The following is a 23,092-nucleotide window of genomic DNA, read 5'->3' as shown; positions in this document are numbered from 1 at the left end:
TGTCATGCCATGTCAAACTCTGGGCTGAATGGAATCAAAGAAGTGCCACACCTCCCAGATATCACAGTAAACACTCGCTTATGCTCATTTTGCCTGTTTACTCCAACACCACAGATAGGTCACAGTGTGAGCTGAGATGTGAGAATTAATAGGTAAATGATACGAACTGGTGGCGGGAATGGTGCTCCTGTTCTTTTAACGCTCCTTTTACCAGCAGAAAACACTTCATCTTTCCATGGGAGAGCCCCAATGCCCGGCCAAGCTGTGTTCATGCAGTAGTGCTACCTGCCCACCCACAACAGCAACGGAGGCCCTGTCTCAGCTACGCTATCCTGCTCTGCACACCTTCAGAGGAAAAGACCAGAGCACGGGTTTGGTTGCAGTTGACGTGTCCACCTCTCCCTAGCCATGAAATCAGTATGCTTCCTTTGAAGATATTCTTCTTAATTCTGCTTCCATATAATGGCATTTTAATATAGATTTGCAATTAAAACTAGACCAATTCTTAACATTTATTTGGCTTTTCACACTGTTCCTGTGCTGTACAATGTCAAGCATGCCATCTGTGCAACACACTTCTGGCCAGAGATGATTCAAAGATTCTTTCTACAGTACGTTGAATTTTGCCTGCATGAATTTGTTACTTACTGAATTCAGCACATCCAAATTTACTGCTCTGTGACAGTGTTTTATAATCACTTGATCCTATTTTTTAAACTCATCGCAGCCACAACAAAGACTGTTGCCCAACCTGCTAAAAACAGACTGATCGTTTTCCCAACTATTTAGTAAATGTTAACTATGCTATAAATACAAATCGTGTTTATACTTTGTGAAAGATTCACTGTTGTCAAAGTTCTCCAGCTGAGTTAGAGCTGAAATATGCTATTAAGTCCCACCATGAACACAGCTAAAAGAGAGGCCAAAAATGCTTTCTTTGGGATAAGATATCAGATCTGCTACTGCTGTCATGAAACTGGGGTCATGTAAACTAAACATCCTTGTAACTTCTTTTGGAAAGCACAGAAGTCTCTCAAACTGTAAATATTTAAAAATAAAATTAGACTCATAAGAGATAGGTCTAAGATGCATAAAACTTACCCAAAGATATTAATCTCAGGCAACATTTAAAAGCTATTATCCATAGAATAATTTATCCCACATGCCTTAAAACTGAAAATAAAAGAATTATTTCCTCTCTTTATATAATCAGAAGTGGCACATTCAAATAACATACCAAATGCTACGTCCAAGCCTATTCTTCACAATTTTTGCAACTCCTCGGTTCATATGGAAATAAAATATCAATGGTAGAAATCAAGGTGCCGATAGAATGGAGAAAGCTGTGCTTCCTAATGTTAAACAGACTACCTTCATGTAACAAAAAGGCATCTTCTCTTCAAAGGAAGAAGTATACAACAACTGAATCATCTAAGGCTAAAAGCAAATCACTTAATGAAGGTATGTGGGATATTAATTGGATGGGACTTATTCTCATCTTTTTCAAACTATTATTGCTAATTTTAAAATCATCAGTCTTCCTTAATTGCTGCCTACAAAGATAATATCAGATTATATTTTAAAAATTATTTAAAGAATACAGTTAGGTGCTCTCTGATAAGCATGGTACAAAATTTAGTATGCTTCCTGAAGTTCAGGGGTTCCTATAGTAAATCAATGATGTATTCTCCAAGTAGTACTTTGCCTTCCCGCTATTAGCTTCCTCTCTTTTCTTTCCACTTATCCAGTGTTTATGCTAGCTACATAGGGGTATCAGTGGAGAAATGGACTTTTAATTAGGAACTCTGAGTGCAGCCCAGATTCACAATCATCCTTTGTTACACTACACCAGAGACAAAAGAAATTTCTATTCTTCTGACCTAAACACTAATGGAATACCCACAAATCAGTCCAAGATGATACAAATTATTTTCTATGGATTGTGCTTCACCACTTAATCAGTTGCTTGTCTGAATGGCTTAGATCTAATTCTATTTTTTTTTTTTTTTTGCATTCTTGGGCAGCTATTGCAAAAAGAGAGCAGAATTTGTGATAAGAAGGTGCTGTGAATTCTCTCCAGAACAGTTGGATGACATTTATCTGTGCTACTGTGACTCCTTGCCTCTTTCATACAGACAACAAAAAAGCCCCAATCACAAGATCTGCCGTGGAAGGAGTTCCACAGATCAAAACGTGGTGTTCAAGAACGAGTCAAGAGAAGGTAGTCACATAGCATACCTCTGCTGGCAAATACTCTATTTTCCACCAGAAATAGATGTGATATTTACTGCTTGTCAGCTGAACAGCAACTTCCCTCAGCAGTTGTAACCTCCTTCAGCAAGATACACAAGTACAAGGATCAGAGTCAATGACAACGCTGTGAAAATGGCTCAAGGAAAAAAGAGGAGGATGAAGGAATGGTCTCTGCAGGGACAAGTAGTGCACAGATACGCCTTCAGATATACTGGATCTCTTGCCTTGCTTCTCCTGGTTGCAGCTCCCTTCCCCCACTGGCTGCGACTCAAACCCTTCTCTCTTGATCTACTCCCCTCCCCCTGAGATTTGCCTTTGAATTATGCAAGCTTTGCACTCTCCAGGGTTTATCTGCCAAAAGGTAGCATGTGGCCCATGGTTTGCATTTTAGTTTAAAATTTTCTATTATAGCAGTCAGATCCTTTCAAAATACTTTACTTCCTTTATTCCCATAGGCAGAAAGAATGGCAGGAAAAAATTGTTCACAGCAGTATGAGAGGATGTAAAAGTTCTACATTTTCAGTTTAAAAAAAAGAAAGGAGGAATATGGTTTTAATCAAGTAGTTTTCCTTCCTAGACGAGTGCTTCCTTCTCGTAATATATATAACCTGACTGCCTATAAAAATAAAGGTGCCAGTTGGAGCCATTTAGGAGACCTAAGGAAATTCTGCATTAACCTGAACTCCTCCACTCCTCAGTTCCTTCCCCTATTATTCTGTGTGTGGCCTCTCCTGATGAGTTAGGTCACCAATATCCATACATGTATCTGTGAAGATACTTCAGAAACACATGCATCATAGGCTTCTCATTACCAATGTGGTCCATGCTTAGCATAGACTATGTGGAGAAATTACCATGGTTTAAGCACATGCTATTATTTCCATATGATACCTAAAAGCCTCAGTAACTCGCAACCCTCAGAGTATATAGAAGCTTTTCCTTGTTTCAGGTTTGCACATAAAAATGTGTTTTCTGCTACAACGGTCAAGATTTAACGACCCAAACCCTAAACCTTATCAAGAGGAGAAAGCCAAAAGCATTCTTTTTGAAATCAAGAAATCCAGAGTAAAATTTCCGGTTTAATAGTTGCCTAATAAACAGATACTAAATCTGAGGTGTCGTGCCTGCCTAAAAATAGCATTAATTGTCCAGATCAGAAAATCGTTTGCCCTCTAACCAGGAATTTGGTGAAGAAAAGAAGAAATACTTTCTAGCAAGCTGACTGAAGGAGAAAAATAAATGTGATTGAAGCTGCTCAGCAGTACAGAACGTTAGCACAGGTCCTCAGGGAGATGGATTACTAAGCAGGAAGAAGGTGAGGCTGTCAAAGGTGCATGATAAATTCATTTAGCACATAGATATAGAATGATTATGCACATAGATATACACACAAACAGATTTTTTATTACTTTCATCTCTACTCATAAGTGAAAACAGAATAACTCACCATTGGTGATGACAGTCATTAAATCTCTGCACTGTCAATATCATATCAGAGCTGATCATATGTACCATTTCAAACTACATATACACATTTACATAATAAAAAATATGCTTTACAAAATACATGTAAATAGCAAGGGATACCTAACTAAAGAGGAATCTTTCTACTGTTTTACTGACCTGCTTAAAGATACCAAATAAAAATATTCCATTGGACCAATCTTCAAGTAACTCAGAGCAAAAGTGCTACAAGATACCATTCATTCTGCTGCCTGCATTCATCAGCATGTATTTTTGACATCATCAGTGGTGTTTTGAGATTCTGCGACTGCTAAGCTACTCCATTATTACGAACTCAACAAGACTGCTATTCTCCCCCTCCTGTTTTCATTTTTATATGCCACTCAGTTCAGGCACCATAGAACAACTCAAAAATAAGAAACATTGTAGTGAAGTACAATAAAAACAAGAAAAATTCAAAAGATATGGTAACAAAATATATTACTGTATTTACAGAAGTACAAAGTGAATGCCTCTCTGAGATGATCCATACTTCCAGACAGATCTGTAACTTCCCTGGTCTTAGATTACTTTTTTTCAGGCTATGACACAAGTAGCACAGATCACAGTTAAACTGATAATGGAACCGTTCTAGAAAAATTAAAAACTACATAAAAATTGTGTGTGGCAGACCTCTATTTTGATTAGTATTACTTCAATTACTAGTTTCATTAATGATGGTTCAACAATGGTTCATTTAATACCAAAATGAAGAACAAATTACACACAATGCCTAGTCTATTTTTCAGCTCACGCTTAAACCTAGCGCTTCAAGAGTCTAATAAATACTTTTACAAGGTAAGAATATTTCCTTGTCAGTGTACAGAGGACAAACATTATCAAGGAATTGAAAACATGGCAGGGTGAACATCTAGTACCCTTGGGTCAATAACTTTTTCAAACCCAGATGATGACATTTTTTCTCAAAAGCCAAGTGTTCCAGTAGCTCTTTTCTTAGCTCAATTAAATGTATTTATGTGCAACATCTGTATTTTAGCTCAAAGTGGACCAAGATGCAGTCTGACGGCAACCCACATAACAGTGACATCCAGCCACCACTCTTGGTACTTAAGCCAGTCCTTGCATACCCCTACATGCCCTGCATACCCCCCAAACTTTTCCATTGCACCCACAAGCCGGCTACAACCCACAGTGTTGCTATGATGTGACTTTCTCTACAGAGGCTGCCAAGGTGCCCCAGTCAGATGGCCAGTATGTACAGAGAAAATAGCATTATTTGAAATAATAATTGCTTACTTCTCAGACCCTCTTTCATATGCAATAAATAACAAATACTTGAATTAGGATTAGCCTAGAATTATACAGTGAGCCTCAAACCTAAGATTTGTAAGCAGAAAAGTCTTCATCCTTGTCTTCATTCAGTTCACACTTATATTGCCTGTTGCTGTACATCTAGCCATCCTTTTAAATAAAATTGTTAATAGCATTCATATTACTTTGCTCTCAGGGATTCAGAATATTTTATAACAAAGTACCAGTTACATTTATTCCATAATTAAAATACTTGCAGCTATACTTGATACCAATGTATTGCCTGAACAGAGGATGTAAACCCAATCAAAATTCTGTTTTAATCACCCACCACACCCTGCCTTTTTTTTTTTTAAAAAAAAAACCCAGCTGTTTAGATGGAGGAGGGAGGAGTCTTTAAGCCCACAATATTCTAAGGGATACTTTAGCAAACAGATTTTTCTGAATGGTGCTGAGTCTGAGTGAGAATACTGATCTTTCCATTGTTTAAATATTTACTTTTGTATATGAAAAGACCAGGACAAGTTATTGTTAATTTGATAGCAAGCCAAATAAAAATAATGGAAGCTACAAAACTATGGTGTTTGATGTGTACTGCGTATGCAGGATTCCATTAAGAGAGAATTGTTAAACCTGTAAAAGTAAATACAAAACTGCAAGCCAAATCAAGGTTGCTCACTGTCTTCTGCCATTAAGATCCAGTATTAGTGAAGAAAATGACTGCCCTCAGCAACTGAAGCAATCCTTGAACATTTATTTTTATATTAGCATCCAGTTTGTGCTGAATCCAGGTGCACAAAGTTTAGAGAACAACTTGCATGCTTGTTATCTTAATTTTGCATGCTGTGACGACTGGTTCAGGCACCTTGCATTTGACTGGCCTGTAGCCAAACCACAAGAGACCACAAAGATTTGAACATTCACCAGTAGCCTTGAACAAAACAGAATCTTTACACTTTCAACACTGCAGTGGTTAACAAAGATTTTCCTTTCCTATATTTAAAGTAGAAACTTACCTCTCTCAATACGGGATCCGTTATTGAACTTAAATTAACAGCTCCTTCATAAGTCAAATAGTAGAATACATTCAGGGACCTAACAGCCTCCGGCCCTTGCTGTTTGTAGCCAAAAATCAGATCAATCCACTGGTGAAGCTGGCAGGAAACAAACTCACTTTCTAATGCCTGTAAAAAAAACCACACACAAAATATATAAACTTGAGTTTGCCAGACAGTCAACATTTCATAGTAGTAGAAGCATTTTTTGAATAGTGTACAAAATTATCTTAACATGTGTAAGTACAAAATTAATACCAAGATTTTAGACATTCTATTAAAAAAAAAAAAAAAAAAAAAAAAGGTGGGCCCTGTGATAGAGGTCAGAGTCTCATGCCCTACTCTACTTCCTGCTGACCAGAAGACCTTGCTTTTTAAAACTGTAATAGTAGGAATAAAAAAATTTAAAAAAAAAAAAAGGCATTAAGTGGATAGCATTTATGCATTTATGGACAGCCAGGCTATGTTTTTATGAACTCTTAAGACGAAATTGTGCTTTTCTGTGTGATGTGCACAGTGAATAATAACAGCACGATAATCTGATTCTGACAGACAGAGAGAAGATTGACAGACTTGAGGAAACTGAACTAACTAGGGATGCTAGGGTACAAATTATTTAAAATGCTGGAATATCAACCTGCTATTACTTTTATGCATTTCTTGTATATAACTCTTATACAAACCTATAGTGAAACAGTACTATGCTGAATGATTAAGCCACCTTTCTGAAGATGTTATCCAGTTACAACCCAATCCCCAAGACAAAAGCATCCAAACAATAATGAATGTCTCCATAATGGTATTAGATACAGCACATATATATTAAAAGATGACTTAAAAATCATTGTCACCTAAAGACTTAATTCGTCTAGATTAAATCACTAGCAGGATGAGCTTTCTCTGTTTTGCACAGAGGGTTTAATATATTTCTTATTTGAATGAGCAAATGAAACAACGTAACAAAGTCTGATATTCTTTTCATCTAACGAAACGAATGGCATTTTCCTTGTAAAGGAAATTCCTAATTTTGAGCAGAGGAAGTTAAAATTAATCTGAAAACCAAGGAAATCACTCTGCAATTTGCACACAAAAATGATGGGTTTGTTTCATTAACCGATGCCTGAGAACAACATTTAAATTGACACATAAAACCAGCAATTGTCTTAATTTGTGTGGTGCACTCCACACAAAAGCCCTAAATATGTTCAAATTAGAGCAAGCTGCTTGATTGTCACTGCAGTCTCATGTCATATTAATGCATGACAAACATTAAACCATACACTTAAATGGCAATTTATATCATTTAAATGTTTACTGCCACACCAGATCATCACTCATTTAAATGTGACTTTCTGACAGCTAATTTCAGTTAATTTTCCTCGATTCACTTAATTAGAACTTTCAATCAAGAAAAGACCTGTACATATCTTCGACATCATATCATTCTTCTTTTTATTATTATTTTTATTAGGATTCCCAGCTACTGAACTGCTGAAAGCATTCTTTAAAATGAATTACTACACAGTATAGTATCTCTTTGGATGATCATATGGAAATACCTTATAACATATATGCTTAGACAGGATTTTTTTTCTGACTTTTTTCTTTTTTTTTTAAATTAAAAAAACCCCAACATTTAGACACAGACACACAATTAAAACTATAAAAAACCACAAGCGGGCCAATTAAAAATTAATGATTTCAAAATTGTTTAATAAGATAAAACCAGTCAGTAGTCTCATGAGTGTCCGTAACACTACAATGTGCAGCCATAAAATTCTACAGGACTCAGCAAATGACAATGATAGGAATTAATTTTCTTGCTATCCTGCTAAAAAAAGTTTAACCCTAGAATATACTTACTATTACCATTATAACTAGTTACTATCAGGAAAAATAGCATTAAGAACTTGTATGTATATATATATATATATATATACACACACACACTTAGTACATGCAGAGGTTGTTCATATTTTCCTTTTCTTCAAAAGCTAGATTTCTAATAGGTCATATTACCTGCACAAAGCATTTGGACATGACTAACTAAAGGAATATCACTCTGCAATCTCCTCAGATTAACAGATATATAAATCTGATTTTTTCTGAAAAAAGCAAAACTAAAACACACTCTGCCTTTTTGTGGAATGGTTGGGAACTATCCTGAATTTACTTCTCTTCTCCAAGTTTAAAATTATTTTACACTTGTAATTTATACAGATTCAAAAGTAGACCATTTTCTTTTATTTTTTTTCCACATTAGGCCATTTTACTTCTTTTTTTATTTGCCAAATCACAAATAAAAGGGCTGAACAAAAAATGACTACAGTCAGCATCAATATCCAGGAGCCTGAAGGACAGACCAAATACAGCACACAAATTGAAGGGCTAAATAAGCTTGCCTGTCATTTCAGGTTCACAGTTAAGCTCCTGGTTGGAAGGAAGTGCTTATGCTGTGATATAATCAATGGACGAACAATACTTAACAGTCTGTATAATGATTAAAAAATAAAGTAGACTTTCATGGAAAACAACACGATGTACCAATACATGTGATGCACTTTATAGCCACACTGGTATATATTACTTAAGTATGGGTACTCCTAAAAAAAAAAATAAATTAAAAAAAAATAAAGAGAGAGAGAGAGAAGTTAAAAAGTTCCAATTTGAATAACGATCCAGTTTTAAAAAAGAGGTGTTTTTTTAAAAAATGTTACTGTTAGCATTTACCTCTTGCAAAACTAAACCACAGGTATCGAATACTAAGCATTTAGGATTACTTAAGCATCTAGGACAGCCAGTGCTCATTAAGGCTCAAGTTAAATACGGCATGCAGCGATGGGATACTAACATCCTTCCCATGCTGCTCTTAAAGCAAACCAATCAATTGTTAGCGCTCCCACAGCAGACCAAGTACATCATTTACTGTGTGCTCTGAGGAAAACGTGCAAAACAAGAAAATCCTCTAGAATGTCCGCTATAATATAGTAATATTCAATCCTATTGAGTTATTGTAAAATAAATCAGTGACTGATGCCCAATTGTTAAAGGATCAAACAAGACCATGAAAAGACCGTCATGTGAAGCCACACACAAATTGTCAATTCTGTCCACAGGGACTCATACTAACTTTGACAAACTGTCTTGGGGCTGATATCTGTTTCTTTAATGAGATCTATTAGGCAGAGACTAAAACACTTGAGATATGCTAAAAAGTACAGTATACAGATGTCAAACACAAACACCTATTAGTAACTTTCATTTCTCCATTCCCAAGGTAGAAACGCTTCAGACACATCAACAAATTGAAGTGTTGATCTTACAAGGAAATTTTAGTTTATTCATAAATATTTTTCAAATGCATATTCTGATGTCACTAAATATGTGCAATCAAAACTACTTCTTCATGAACGACTCTGAAAGCCATTATTTTATGCACATCTTTTTCTGCCCTGTTTTCTGAAAGGAATGAATGGAGAATAATTTCCTGCCAGTAACTGAAGACTAGTATCAGTCTAACCCTGATACAAATTATTCGGTAAAAAGTGGTCAGAACGACAAAAACATAAAACTAGCAGGTTAGGAAAGATTTTGCCTTTTTCCAGTATAACTAACCATTTATTATGACATATTTTCCCAAACAGTATTAGACCCTTGGAATCAAGATTTTTATCTTTAAAGAGACTATTATTGGCTTTTGCCCTCTACTTTTCTTTCTGGTTTAGATTATGTAATGACATATAGCAGATGAAATGATGTCTATTAAAAATGAATATATACTGTGCTTGAGATTAGGATGTTCCAATGCCAAAATTAGATGAAAAGATAACTGTATTTCTTTTCACCAGCACAGATATTTATTCATAATGAAGCCGTTAAAAAATAGACCACAGACTTCCTTGCCTTATTCCTATGCTGACGAAAGCAAGGTAATCTTGAAGCAAAGCATAAAGCATGCATGTAACTCTTATTTGAAAGAGAGAAAAGAAGTCCAACCTATATAAAATGTGTTTTATATAGTTAAAATGAAAGTAGAAACTTTAATGAGAAACCAAAACTGCTTCTCATACATGAATAATCTTTCCTATTTATTCAATTACAAAAAAAAACCCAACCCAAACACCAAGCCAAAAACCCCAGGAATATACTACATCGGCAAGTAAGAAATTACAAATCTCAAGTACAAATAATTGCCTATTACCTTTAATGGGCTAAATATTTTAATTCATCTTTGAAGTAATACATTTCCTTTGAAACACTTAAAATAATTGAGTCTCTTTTTTTATGTTCCGTATGAAAAATATTTACATATGAACAGAAAAGTATGAATTAGGATTTCACACATTTTTAGCACAAACACAATTTTGACGTGAAAAATTCTCTTCTTGAACACGACAAAGCACCCGCACAACTTTAAGTACGTATTCTGGCTTGGAACTACGTGTGTGCACTTATATTTAAAAAAAAAAAAACCAAACCAACAAAACCAAACAACTAGAATTATGTTTGCATGTGCAGGCTTTCAGACACAAGTTGGTAATGCTGCCTTAACATTGATATATGACCTTTGTTAAGTTACAATGAAGAAGGCTGGTTTTTTCAGCCTAATTAGAACTGTTTCAAATTTTCCTGCTAAATATATGATAGAAAGTCCTTTCAACTTTTTTTTTTTATTCTAGAGTTTCTTTCCATGTCAACCTTGTTCCAATCAAAATATGTTTTGAATTAAATTATTTTGATTCAATATGTGGATCACATTTCACTTCTAAGATTTAAAGTCCAAAAAGGAAAAGTTTAGGCTGTTCAAACAAAGCAAAAGCAGCCACTTTGCGGAAAGCTATTCACATTTACCAAGACTGACAAATTGTTTGTGCGCACCATTAGGTCTAGTTTCTGCAATAGTTGCCAGATTTCCTGTCCTCCTAATAACATATTAACTCTTGAAGTGCTGGCTTTATCTTTTGAGGTCTCTCAGTAACCACTAGTATTTAAAAGTAAATTACCAAACACACTTTCACCAGTAACACTATTTGATCACATGGGTAGAGATCCGAGAAAAAAAAAGCATAAAAAGCTATTAGAAAGATACTGAACTCAAGCCTGCCTTGAAGACATCAGGAGGAGGAGGAGGAAGAGGACAGCAGACTTACTAAGAAGAAAACTCCGAGTTCTGCACGCATGAGGTAATACAAATTTCAAAAGGATGAAACGGACATCAAAACTGTTTATACGATTGGTGGTTTCTAATTTGCTAAATAACTGTTCCAAGCAAATGCATATAGTTTTATTTACTGTATTTTGCAATTTGTTTTAAACATTAAATGCATCAGAAAGTGAGCAATTGCTTTACAGCTTACATTATGAGAACTAGCTCATTTTTCCGTTTTTTTTGTGTATTCCAGAAGTGCACTCCAATGTATTCTTCATAACCTAAGCTAGCATTTTACTTTACATCTCTATTTGGTTACCAATACCCTGATAAAATAGAAAAAGAACTCTGGAAAATATAATCTTAATAAAAAGGTTTAACTCAGATGCTTTGCTGAAGACAACTGATCTTATAAAACAAAGGATACCAACAATCTGAGAAGAAGCTCAGACGTAGGAGATCTGTGGCATCTGCTCCTTCTAGTTCTCTGTATTTAACAATAAAGTACTATGTAATGAGAAAAGAGAAAATTCGTGTAATAGAGTAACTTAATGAATCAGAATTTTGTGGCAAGGTATATTCTGCATACAGCATGTAAACAAAGAAAAACATTCTGCAATCTAATGACTCAAATTCCTACCTGAATTGATGTAATTGTTACCAAAATAAGAATGAATTAGTAGCATGTTTAGCTAAAAATCTTGAGCACTTCTGCATCTTTTGGTGATTTCTATATTCAGTCTACAACTGTTATTTTGTACTTTAAATGGACAAGTCAGAGAGCTGTTACGTATTTTGTAAAATGAAAGCTACATTTCCTTTGAAATTCGGCTTTAATCTCAACTGAAATCTCTATCATTAGGTGCCAGGAATAAAGGATTTAGATGAATATGAAAACTTGCCTTGGAGAGTTCTTAGCTACTCTTTCCATAAAGGGCAGTGATCACCCTTAAAAAAATATTTCTTAGAATATCCATGATAATCTGCAGATTTGAGAGCAATATTTTAAGGCAAAATTGCTACAATTTACCATGAAGAGTATATAGATAAACAGACCAAATATTGCATTTTTGTTGTTAAGTTTCAAAGTTTAGACATCTACCTTAGGTGCCAACAGTGAAAACATTTAGACAGATGTTTATCTTTACTCTTGTGAGCAATTGCACAGCCTTCATAGTAGAACAACTTAGAAAGGTGAAGTAAAGCATCCTGGCTTGCAGGATCTCCAGAGGTACCCGTTAGAAGAATACACAAGCATATGGCTGTTAGAACATTTGGAGAGCTAGACTTAAAAATGCGTACTTCCAAAAACGACACTATAGTGTAGAGAAACTGAAAACAGGTTAAATAAAGCCAACATGGGTCCCAAAGCAGTGTAGTTTCAATGTCACACACTGAATAAGGGGTGATTTGCCCACAGTCCGTGTAATTGGTATATCCTTTTCCTTGAGCGTGCACACTGGTACTCAACAGTTAATGAACTATAAATTCACATGTTGGCGTACCTCTCTTGCTCACATATTCCACTGGCCATGGTTGTGACAATACTAACTTCGCCATTGGAAAAAAGAGTGGGCAAAACCCATCTCAGCCAACTGGCTCCATAACCCAATAGATACTTTTCAAAAGGCATACCAAGAACAGTCCCTTCCTAATTGTTTGATTTCTTCTCAGCCAGAGGTAGAAAAGATACAGAAGAATTGTGATAGGAACAAAAAATGATCAGGAGGTCTTTATTAAATTCCCCTATGTGAAAAATAATATATAGAAGCCATAATTAATTACACTTGTGGAATCACACAAATGGCTCTCATTATTCATAACTGTGATAATTCTGATGTATGTGGCTTGCATTTCCCCAGAGACACACAGAAAATCTAACCACGACCGGTTAGACCATAACCACCTATTACTACAAATATGGCTAAAAGCAAGTATTTGTAACACCAGGAGGTGCTGCTGATTCCTCCACCATTTCCACCTGTGTCGCCCCCCCCCCCCCCCCCCCATTTTTTGTCCACATTTAAAATGTCTGCTACATTGATAGAGGAGTCTCTCCTCCAGAAGAGTCAGCAACATGCCGAGGCAGTGAATGAAAATCCCTCTTGAAAATCCTCACACAAAGCACCAAGAGAAGGCAGGAAGCTCCCTCCTCCCTGAAATTCAGCAATTCCTCTCCCAGTTCCTCCAGCACTTGTTTGCATGAAGACTGACAGCCTGGATCTGGAACCTATTACCCATGGAAGCACAGGCTGTTAACCACACAGCTGACAGTTGGCTCAGTCAAATTAGTTTAAATGAAGTTTTGTATTAAAAAAACCCAACAAACTAAACACCAAAAATCCCACAAGATATGACTGCATTGCACAATGCAGTGTTGTGTACTGATCGAGCTGGCAGTGAAGCTGTGCAACCATGTTAGCATCCCGTGCTGCCAAGCTAACATATATTTCCTCTCAGAAAGTTAACGCAGGTATACTGCTTCTAACGCTTCAGCTAACTTGTGTACTTCTAGCTGAGGGACTTCTGCGTGGCATCTCCTTGAGCCTTGTCAACATGATCACAGTTGCTTCCGAATGTCAAGTTTTAGCCAAAGACAAACCAAAAGGTCAGAGCACTACACACCTCCGAAACAGCATTTGTCATGGTAAACAGCGATTCACCTTTTTAGTTACAGATTTCTTTCCCGTTAAGAGAGAGGTGCAAAACACACACTACAAAACTTTAAACCGTGTAAAATTTGCTTGCCTTTGAGGTTGAACAAGCTTTTCACTGAAGCTAGAAACAGGCCAAACTCTGAAATTCAGGAAAGTGTTATGATTAGAGTACACTTACCCAGTGGTGGGGTTTTAGCTTACTTATACTAGATGAATACACAGCTAGCATAATTGTAATATAACATATGGTGAAATGTAGTGAATGCAGTGAAGGTCATGAAGTTTTAGAAACATCTGAAACATGGACTGAACTTGCATGATCAAAATGCAAAAAAGATTTACATGAACGCAGACAAAACTACACTTGACGCAGCTTTCATGTTAAGTATTAGGCTGGGTACTACCATCCCATTTGATCCTCAAATTAAAATTTAAGCCTACGCATGCTGTCTGGTTAATGACAGCACAATACACTTCAAACTGGGAGAAACTACCGATTTTTTTTTTTTAAAGTATTTTATATCTAAACTGCTTGTACATTTCTTCCTTCTGATTTACTCTGTAAGCCCTAGAAGTCAACTGTTGCTTTATTTGCACTGTTTTAACAGCTTGCAGCATTTATACTGTGCTTTGATGTGTCAGTTGTATATGCAATTCACAAGAAATGTGATGATCAACAAGTATTAGTATGCATGTAAGAGGAGACAGAAATGGTTGCAAACACATGGTCTTCAAATCACTGCAAATCGCACTAGCAAATGTCTTAGAACGAGTTGTAGAGACTAATCTTAATTTGTCTTTGAAGCCAGTTCTGGGAAAAAAACATTCTAGAAAAATTTGTTTAAGATTAGGAAATGGTATGACAAAAGGTCAAGGAATTTAAAATTTAAAACACAGTTTAGATGCAAGTCAGGCAGACAAGTCATTTCAATCTTGTCATTTGACTTGTCTGCTAATTCACAGAATAGGAAGCATTCAAGAGCTTTTGGAGAACAGAACACAAGATTTACAAAGGCAATTAGGGTACCACATCTGAATAAATCAAACAGTTACAAAAATAGGAAACAGCACTATATCATCACGTTGCACAACTGTGTAACCCACTCTGGGGCTAACACACATAGATAAGCACGGGATTTGCTTCCTTGCGATGATTATGAAGAGTGAAGCCCCGATCTTTATATATGAAGACATTCTGAGTGGTTGCTTAGGATGACAACACAAGGTATGTTTGGCAAGGACACCTGACTCCTTAAAGCTGGCATTTAACTGGAATGACACAGGAGAATCATTATTTGACTTTAACAATGACAGCGAAAGGGAGAATTTGTGCATCGAGGACATTATCAGCCTCTACATTCAGCATCTAAGAAAAAAATCAGATTTGTGGAAGATACTATTTGGAAAACAAAATGCTCCTTGCAAACTTTCCCAGACACCTCTAGCAGGTTCTCGTTTAACATCTTGTTTTGGCATGTTTGCTAAGCAAACTACCAGGAAATCTGAATCCAGACGAACTGGTGCTCAGGGTGGCTCACCTTCTATCAAATACTCCAGGACAAGCATTTCCACAGTCTCCTGATTAAGGAGGACACACAGTCTTGACTGTTCGTCATGCCCTGTCCCAGTGGATCCCCTGGGCTGTCTGCCGCTCCCTGGGAGTAGTTTGGCTAGTGATGGAATTTGCAACAGAACAAAGAGCTCTTAGGAGTCAGGTTCAATGCTTGAAAGAAATCAAACTGAGAATGGATTATATTTGTAAATTACCTCTTAAAATGTCCATCCTTAGAAAATGCAAAAATCTCTTTTTTATTCTAATTTCATCATGCATTGCATGTTGAGTTACAACTAGTTTTGTTCATAATGCTTTCTTGCAGATAGTTTAATTTCTTCTAGATGTTATTCCCTTTTTTCACCTAAATCGCTCCAAATTTCCACTATGACAGCTGGACACAGAGAGCCAAGTGATATATTAAGTATATTGAGCATGCTCAGGAAATCGAGGCGTAAACACTTCCAAGCGCAACAGACATTGTGTAGCCAGTTGAGAGCAAACTTTTCATAACCTTTATATTGCTCTGCCATGAACCGTGTTAGTGGGAAGGGCGAAAGAGATTAATACAATTAAAATTAACATTCAGAGGTTATATGCTGCAAAAGCATATGGTCAGTTATTAACATTTTAATGAATTAAATGCTTCCAGCTATAAGATAAATAAGATGCTAAAAAACCCTAGAATTTTCCCTTATATCAACAATATACTTTTTTTCTTCATAGAAGATGGCCTAAAAACCCTTAACATTTAGAAATAAAAACATACTGCAATAAAACAGTATTTAAGTCCCATCTTCCAAATAATAATTTAATTCAGAGGCTGAACTCCCAGAGACAGGTCTTGCTTTTTACAGGGCAAACAAGCAAGCAACTGTCTAAGACGTTACTTCCCAGTATAGAAAAAGAATGAGTTTTTAAAAAAATACAACCCTGCAAAACCAACACAATGTTACACTATGTTTTAAAGTAGCAGCAACCAAAAGTTTTAATCAAATGATGCTTCTAATAAAACTACCTAGTCTGACTGAGGGTAACACTAATAGATGAATTTTTTTTATTAAAATCCTGCACCTGTGGCCCACAGGTTTTCTTGCAGAGAGAAAGAGAAGCACAAGGCCCTGATCGAGTTCTCACCTCCAAGTCAGGGTTGCTTAAAACTGTAATGGACTGATCTTACCCAGGAAAGCAGAAGGTGCCCATAGCTCCTCACCACCACAACCACACAACGGAGCAGTTCCTGCAAAGTGGTTTGGATACCTAGCCCTGTCTCTATATGCTAACCTTGAAGTTCACCCATCTGCAGAGCATGGGGGAAACTAACACTGTTTTTAAAAAGTCTGATAAGTCTGTATTTTCAGTTCTACCTCTTCTTTTAGAGAAGCTGCTGCCTTTTTTTTTTTCCTCCAGGTATATGCCAAATGGCAAAGAAACCTTTTTGAAGCACTTGGAAGAAAAAAAAAAAAACCCAACACCGAAACCAAACACCCAAACCAGGCGCACCAGGCTGGCAATCGGCCCGATGCCGAGCTCCAGGCCGGGGGCCGGGCCCGACCCTCGCTCCGCTCCGCTCGGCCGCCGCCGGGAGCGGCCGGCACCGTCGCGGGGAGCTGGTCCCGGCCAGCGCCGCCGCCGCCGGGAGGGACGGAGGTTCCCGCCTCGGCAAAGAGCCGCCGCAGCCACCCCGTCCTTGCAAGGAGGAAAGAGAAAGGAAAAAAAAAAAAGAGGAAAAAGGGAAAAAAAAAAAGAAGAAAAAGGGGAAAAAAAAAAAAGAAGAAAAAGGGGGGGAAAAAAAGAAGAAAAAGGGGGAAAAAAAAGAGGAAAAAAAAGAAAAAGGAAAAAAAGAAAAAGGAAAAAAAGAAAAAGGAAAAAAAGAAAAAGGAAAAAAAGAAAAAGGAAAAAAAAGAAAAAGGAAAAAAAAGAAAAAGGAAAAAAAAGAAAAAGGAAAAAAAAGAAAAAGGAAAAAAAAGAAAAAGGAAAAAAAAGAAAAAGGAAAAAAAAGAAAAAGGAAAAAAAAGAAAAAGAAAAAAAAGAAAAAGGAAAAAAAAGAAAAAGAAAAAAGAAAAAGGAAAAAAAAGAAAAAGGAAAAAAGAAAAAGGAAAAAAAGAAAAAGGAAAAAAGAAAAAGGAAAAAAAGAAAAAGGAAAAAAGAAAAAGGAAAAAAGAAAAAGGAAAAAAGAAAAAGGAAAAAAGAAAAAGGAAAAAAGAAAAAGGAAAAAAAGAAAAAGGAAAAAAGAAAAAGGAAAAAAGAAAAAGGAAAAAAAGAAAAAGGAAAAAAGAAAAAGGAAAAAAGAAAAAGGAAAAAAGAAAAAGGAAAAAAAGAAAAAGGGGAAAAAAAGAAAAAGGGGGAAAAAAGGGAAAAAAGAAAAAGGGGGAAAAAAAGGGAAAAAAGAAAAAGGGGGAAAAAAGGGAAAAAAGAAAAAGGGGGAAAAAAGGGAAAAAAGAAAAAGGGGGAAAAAAAGAAAAAGGGGAAAAAAGAAAAAGGGGAAAAAAGAAAAAGGGGAAAAAAAGAAAAAGGGGGAAAAAAGAAAAAGGGGGAAAAAAGAAAAAGGGGGAAAAAAGAAAAAGGGGGAAAAAAGAAAAAGGGGGAAAAAAGAAAAAGAAAAAAAAAGAAGAAAAAGGGAAAAAAGAAGAAAAGGGGAAAAAAAGAAGAAAAAGAAAAAAAAAGAAAAAGAAAAAAGCAAAAGGAAAAAAGCAAAGGAAAAAAGAAAAAAGAAAAAAGAAAAAAGGTGGGAAAAAAGAAAAAAGAAGAAAAAGGAAAAAAGAAAAAAGAAGGGAAAAAAAGAAGAAAAAGGGAAAAAAAAAGAAAAAGAGAAAAAAAAAGCAAGCGCCATTTCTGCGCACCGGGGCAAGCCCTGGCGTTTCACGAGAACGCCCCCGTTCGCGAGTGGGAGCTCGCCCCGTCTCCCGTGCGGGCGGACCGGCACCTAGCCGCTCGGTTCGCCGCGCAAGCCAAAGGCAAGCGGCAAGGCAAGAGTTAATGGGCGCCGGAGGAGGGGAGGGGGCGGCGGTGGGGCGCGGGGAGTTAATCAGGGAGCAGATCCAGAGCCGGGCCTGGAGAGGCCCCGCTAATGAGCCTCAAGTACCCTGCAGTGGCTTTCAAACCTCACTGGCTTCAAACGATGCCACCCCGTGACAGAGTACTGCCGGCCAGCCGAGGAGGGTGATTAGAATAAATGACGGGAGTAATTAACTCTGATTGGAAACCACCTGACTGGAAAGAGAAGCTAGGAGCTGTTTAGCCGATGGTCTTCTGGTAGCAAAAGGAAGCTTTCCTTTACTCCAGTGTTTGTATGTGCTAAAAGAGCTCTTCCTTTCAAATAGGTATGTGGTGGCACTAATGAAAAGCAGCTTTCATTCAAGGGCCTCCCCATTCATTCCGAACGGGGGAGAAAAGAAAAGCTTCAAAGTAGAACTAATTTACTTCATCCAAACCCCACTTTGGGGAGCCTGTAGTTTGTATTAACACCAGAACAAAATATGGGTCCAAAAAAGCAGACTTTTCTCTTGTCGGGGCAAGTTTAAACAGTTTAAAGACACTTGCAAGTTGTTGGTTTGCTGGTTTGGTTTGGTTTAAAAAGACAACTGTTAAGGCCTTCATAAAGCAATCCAGTCTGCGTTTTTTATTTTTCATGCCCCCGTTGCCAATTTTTTCAAAGCGTGAACGCAGTTCCTTCCCTCTAGCGGTGGGAACTTTGTTTTCTGTGCTATGGAAAACAGCAACGACTTCACTTTTTTTTTTTTTTTTTTTTTTTTTGGAAATAGGATTGGCAACCTCCAGCAGCCCTTAGGCAGGAAACATATTTGCTGCGCATTGGCTTTCTCTGCCACGCTATCTTGCCACTTTATTTTACAAAGCAGAATTACAAAGAGTGAGGGCATTACTACCTGCTGTTTTACAAGCAATCAGCAATTCATTGTACCAGTGTTGTCCTGTACCTGCTGAGTAAATGCTTTAAAAAAGTTCCACTAACTGCCCAGTAACAACTACAGTATGGTAGCAAAAGCAATTCACCAAATGTTTACACTGAGCCTCTGATTTATTTGACAGCTTTACACCTTCAAGACATGATATAATTAAATGTTTTGACAATGAAACAAAAATTGTATAAATGAGAAAGTCGTTAAAGATGTACAGTATCTAAAATTAAACTGTAGTACGGCTATAAAAGACGACTTCTGAAATGCTCCTATAAAATAGATAACATGTATTTAACTTTTAAAGAGTGATTTTTTTATTCTTAGACTTTCTGCTACTGTATTAAACTATTATACACCTAAACATTTCCTAATTTAATCACTGTATGAATGCAGTTCAAGAAGATTACAACTCCAATTCTATGTTATTTTAAAAAGGCAATCAAATCATGACCCAGGCAAAAATAGTGGACGTAAAATATTAGGAGATTTTTTTTTAAGTTAAAATACTAAGCAGTATCTTAATTTATTGTGTCGATTGTTGTTATTTTGATCGTTTCCAAATAGAAATCAACAGCTGCCACGATGGCTTAGGGGACAACTAACACGCTATGACGGTTGTCCTACCCCTCCAAGGCAGTCTGGTTCAAGCCTCAGACAACCCTTTGTGCCTGCGTAGACCAGGGAGATGCAAGCTGGCACTTCCCTATCGCAGAGAAGAGGGCCCACGATGCCCAAGGAATGCTGAAAATGAGGTTCAGGAGGAGAAAAACTAGCTGCTGATCATGCCTGTGTTCACAGGGTGACCAAGGACAAGGGCGGGAATCGCTATTCGTGTTCAAAATGAAAATGAGCATGTTCAAAATCAAATTTTAAAATTGAAATAAATGTCCATAAACTGTGGTTGCTCACTCTAAGGTCAGTGCATATCTTTAAAATGCAGTTTCATTATCATTTTTGGTAGTATGTGTATAAAATGTGAGCTTATTGCTCGACTTAAAAGCTAATTGTTTAAACAATATATAATTATATAACCATTATTTAAACATTAAAGCCTTTAAGCAACTATGTGAAAACATTTAGAATCGACTTTGTAATGCAGCTGAAGAGCACTGTTGTTCTAAAGGAAACTGTAATCCAGCAAAAGGTAACAATGACCAGTTGTTTATAAAAACCACTGAAATGTTTGGGAACTAGTTCACATTCTCATGCTATGTTTATGTTTCCATTTATCATCCTTCTCCTTGAGAAGATAGCTCAAAAGGAAGAAAGACTAGAGAACAAAATTTTGTTTAAATTACACATGCAGACGTCAGGTAATTTAACAAATCGAGACAGAAAAGGGATGCCTGTGTATAGCTAAAATCATTATTCCATTAGATCATTTTCTTCTCTCTCTCTCTCCAAGGGACCCATCGTTGCAGTGTGGTTTATATTTATTTTGTATATTTAGCTTTGCCAAGAACTTCTAGCTCACAAGTGAAGAAAAGGAACCAGAAATACAATAAAAATGTAAGACTGTACTGTGTATAAATGTTACTGCAGTCTTGTTAATCAAAGAACAGACCCGACCTTTGCTTAAAATGTGTATCTTAATGATTGACTCCCACTCTCTTCACACTTCTCTTCCATCGTATCGTAACAAAATGCAACACAATATAATATTATCCCCCTAGAAAATAAATTGTTGGGGATGGGACAATTTCAGGAGTGGTATAGTGGGCAAATGGAAAATAGTTATTCATCAAACTGTTCATTAGGAGGATTATACGATTGGTTACTTATGACTGTGGTGGACTGTATTTCTGAATCGAAATCTCTTTTTTTGCCCTACACTCATAAATTACTGAAGCCACATGTAATTTCCATAATGATGTATGTGATAACTGAATGTAAAATCAAAGTAAAAATAGCTAGCACTCCTTGGAAAGAACTTTATTGTAGTCTTACTCTCTACTTCATTATTGTTACAAGAAATACCTGGGATGACCACAAGCAGTCACATTTGAAAAATGTTTTTTTTCTGTGACAAGCTGAAAAGAGAATTCTTGCCACACAAGGATTAGATAGGGTATGCTTGCTTACTACAAAATGATCTGAAGTAAAATGAACTTCTCTACCTGGTCCTATTGAGTCATTGCTGTATTTAATTCAGGGAGTGGCACAGAGGACGTGTAGTGCTGGTTGAGTACATCAACCATAATGCAGAATATTCCAAATGTTTATTAATGTAATACTAGCAATCATTTGTTAATCCCTCAGTTTACAATGCCCTCAATTCTCCAAATACGTTTTTTCCCTCAGGATGTCATTAAATTCGAGTGAACATTTTATAATTAAACAAAACATCGAAGAAATGGACATTAATGCAGCCACCCTATGCAGGTGGAATTTTTTTTTTTAATGAAAGGTAGTAATAGAGTGTGTTCTACTAATTCTCTGAGCATGCATGCATACAGACTAAAATCTGTTTGGAAACATTGTTCTATATTAATATAAATCTTGCTATTGTCACTCCACCTAGAAAATGTTGTAAATTGCTTTATAAAATAATTCATTGCAAAGTTTTAGATTAAAAAAAAACCTTTCCTTTCTCCCTCAAAACACATTTCTACTATAGCAATACTGAGAGTCTATTCCTGGGATCAGGTCACATGGAAATACACAGATGGAAAAATTCCATCTTACTCAGAAATCTTTTAGACAAAGTCAGGATTCACCACTTGTCCTAATGCATACAATCAGCTAGACAATAACGTGCACTATCCACAACTGCTTTGACATTACAAATGAAAGCATAGAGGATGCTGCACTGGAATTGCCATAAGCTATATTCAGTATTCCCCTTCTTACAAAAACTAAAAATCCAGTTAAATTTGGTTTGCATACATGTACATATATGGAGGAATCTTGAAACGCTGCTTAACTGTTCCTGAAAGCATAATCAAGGAAAACTTTTAGTGACTTTACTTAATGGCCTTGCCACTGAGATGACAGAAGTTGCTAGGTGTACAACTTAATGTAATTCATGCCTTAAATTCTTGTAAATCAGTTACATTAATCCCAATTTTTATCGGAACAGCCACCTTCTCCAGTTTCCTCACTTGCAAGCAAACAATAAAATGACCAGTGCCTTTCCACGGGCAAGAAGTGACTTAGAAAACGGTTGTCTATTTCTACATTTCATTCCTTTGTAACTAACCTGGTCTGTATTCATCATTTAATTGTGGCAATGTTGATGTTGTTTTATTCATGAAATATTTTTGGAAAATTTCAACATCTAATTGAGAACAAACATATCAAATGACCCCACGCCCTAACTCATACGGAAATGAAAACTGGAAATACTGAAGTATTGTAACCTGCAGTGTTAACGGAAATGACAGGCAGAGATCTGCTACCTGAAACCTTTCTCAAATTTTAAAGTATTTAAATAAATCTCCTGTTCACCAATTAAAAAAAAATAAAATCACAACTAAATAGCTACTTTGAAAATTAACAGAATTAATCATAAAAATCTGAGAATTTATACTATAACAATCAGAATCACAAATGCATATATTTAAAAAAGTTCTATTGTATGGGTTTTTTGAAAATTCATTTTAGCTTGAGCAAGCTCCCCTCTTGTTATTTACATACTAAACATACACACGATATAGTGTAAAATCTAAAACTTCAATACCTGCCTTTAAAATGTACATTCATAAAATCCCTAAGCATGTAATCACAGGAAC

The 23,092-nt window shown here is 36.3% G+C and overlaps 2 protein-coding genes across 3 annotated transcripts in view; one reads left to right on the top strand and one right to left on the bottom strand.

Moving 5' to 3' along the window:
• LRBA (LPS responsive beige-like anchor protein) overlaps nucleotides 1-23,092 on the bottom strand; it is a 434,876-nt gene that overhangs the window by 54,277 nt on the left and 357,507 nt on the right. For both annotated transcript variants that reach the window (XM_075034981.1, XM_075034972.1), the window contains one exon: nucleotides 6,045-6,212. In XM_075034981.1, the coding sequence (XP_074891082.1) occupies nucleotides 6,045-6,212 (168 nt within the window). The remainder of the gene's footprint in view (nucleotides 1-6,044; nucleotides 6,213-23,092) is intronic.
• On the top strand, nucleotides 11,225-18,767 carry LOC142029167 (uncharacterized). The gene is made up of 2 exons (XM_075023625.1): nucleotides 11,225-11,266; nucleotides 16,852-18,767. Exons 1-2 carry the CDS (start codon nucleotides 11,262-11,264, stop codon nucleotides 18,419-18,421), a joined length of 1,575 nt encoding a protein of 524 aa, XP_074879726.1. The 5' UTR covers nucleotides 11,225-11,261; the 3' UTR covers nucleotides 18,422-18,767.

The sequence above is a fragment of the Buteo buteo genome, chromosome 1 (genome assembly GCF_964188355.1).
Source record: "Buteo buteo chromosome 1, bButBut1.hap1.1, whole genome shotgun sequence".
NCBI classification, from domain to species: Eukaryota; Metazoa; Chordata; class Aves; order Accipitriformes; family Accipitridae; genus Buteo; species Buteo buteo.
This window is presented reverse-complemented; position numbering and strand designations above follow the sequence as displayed.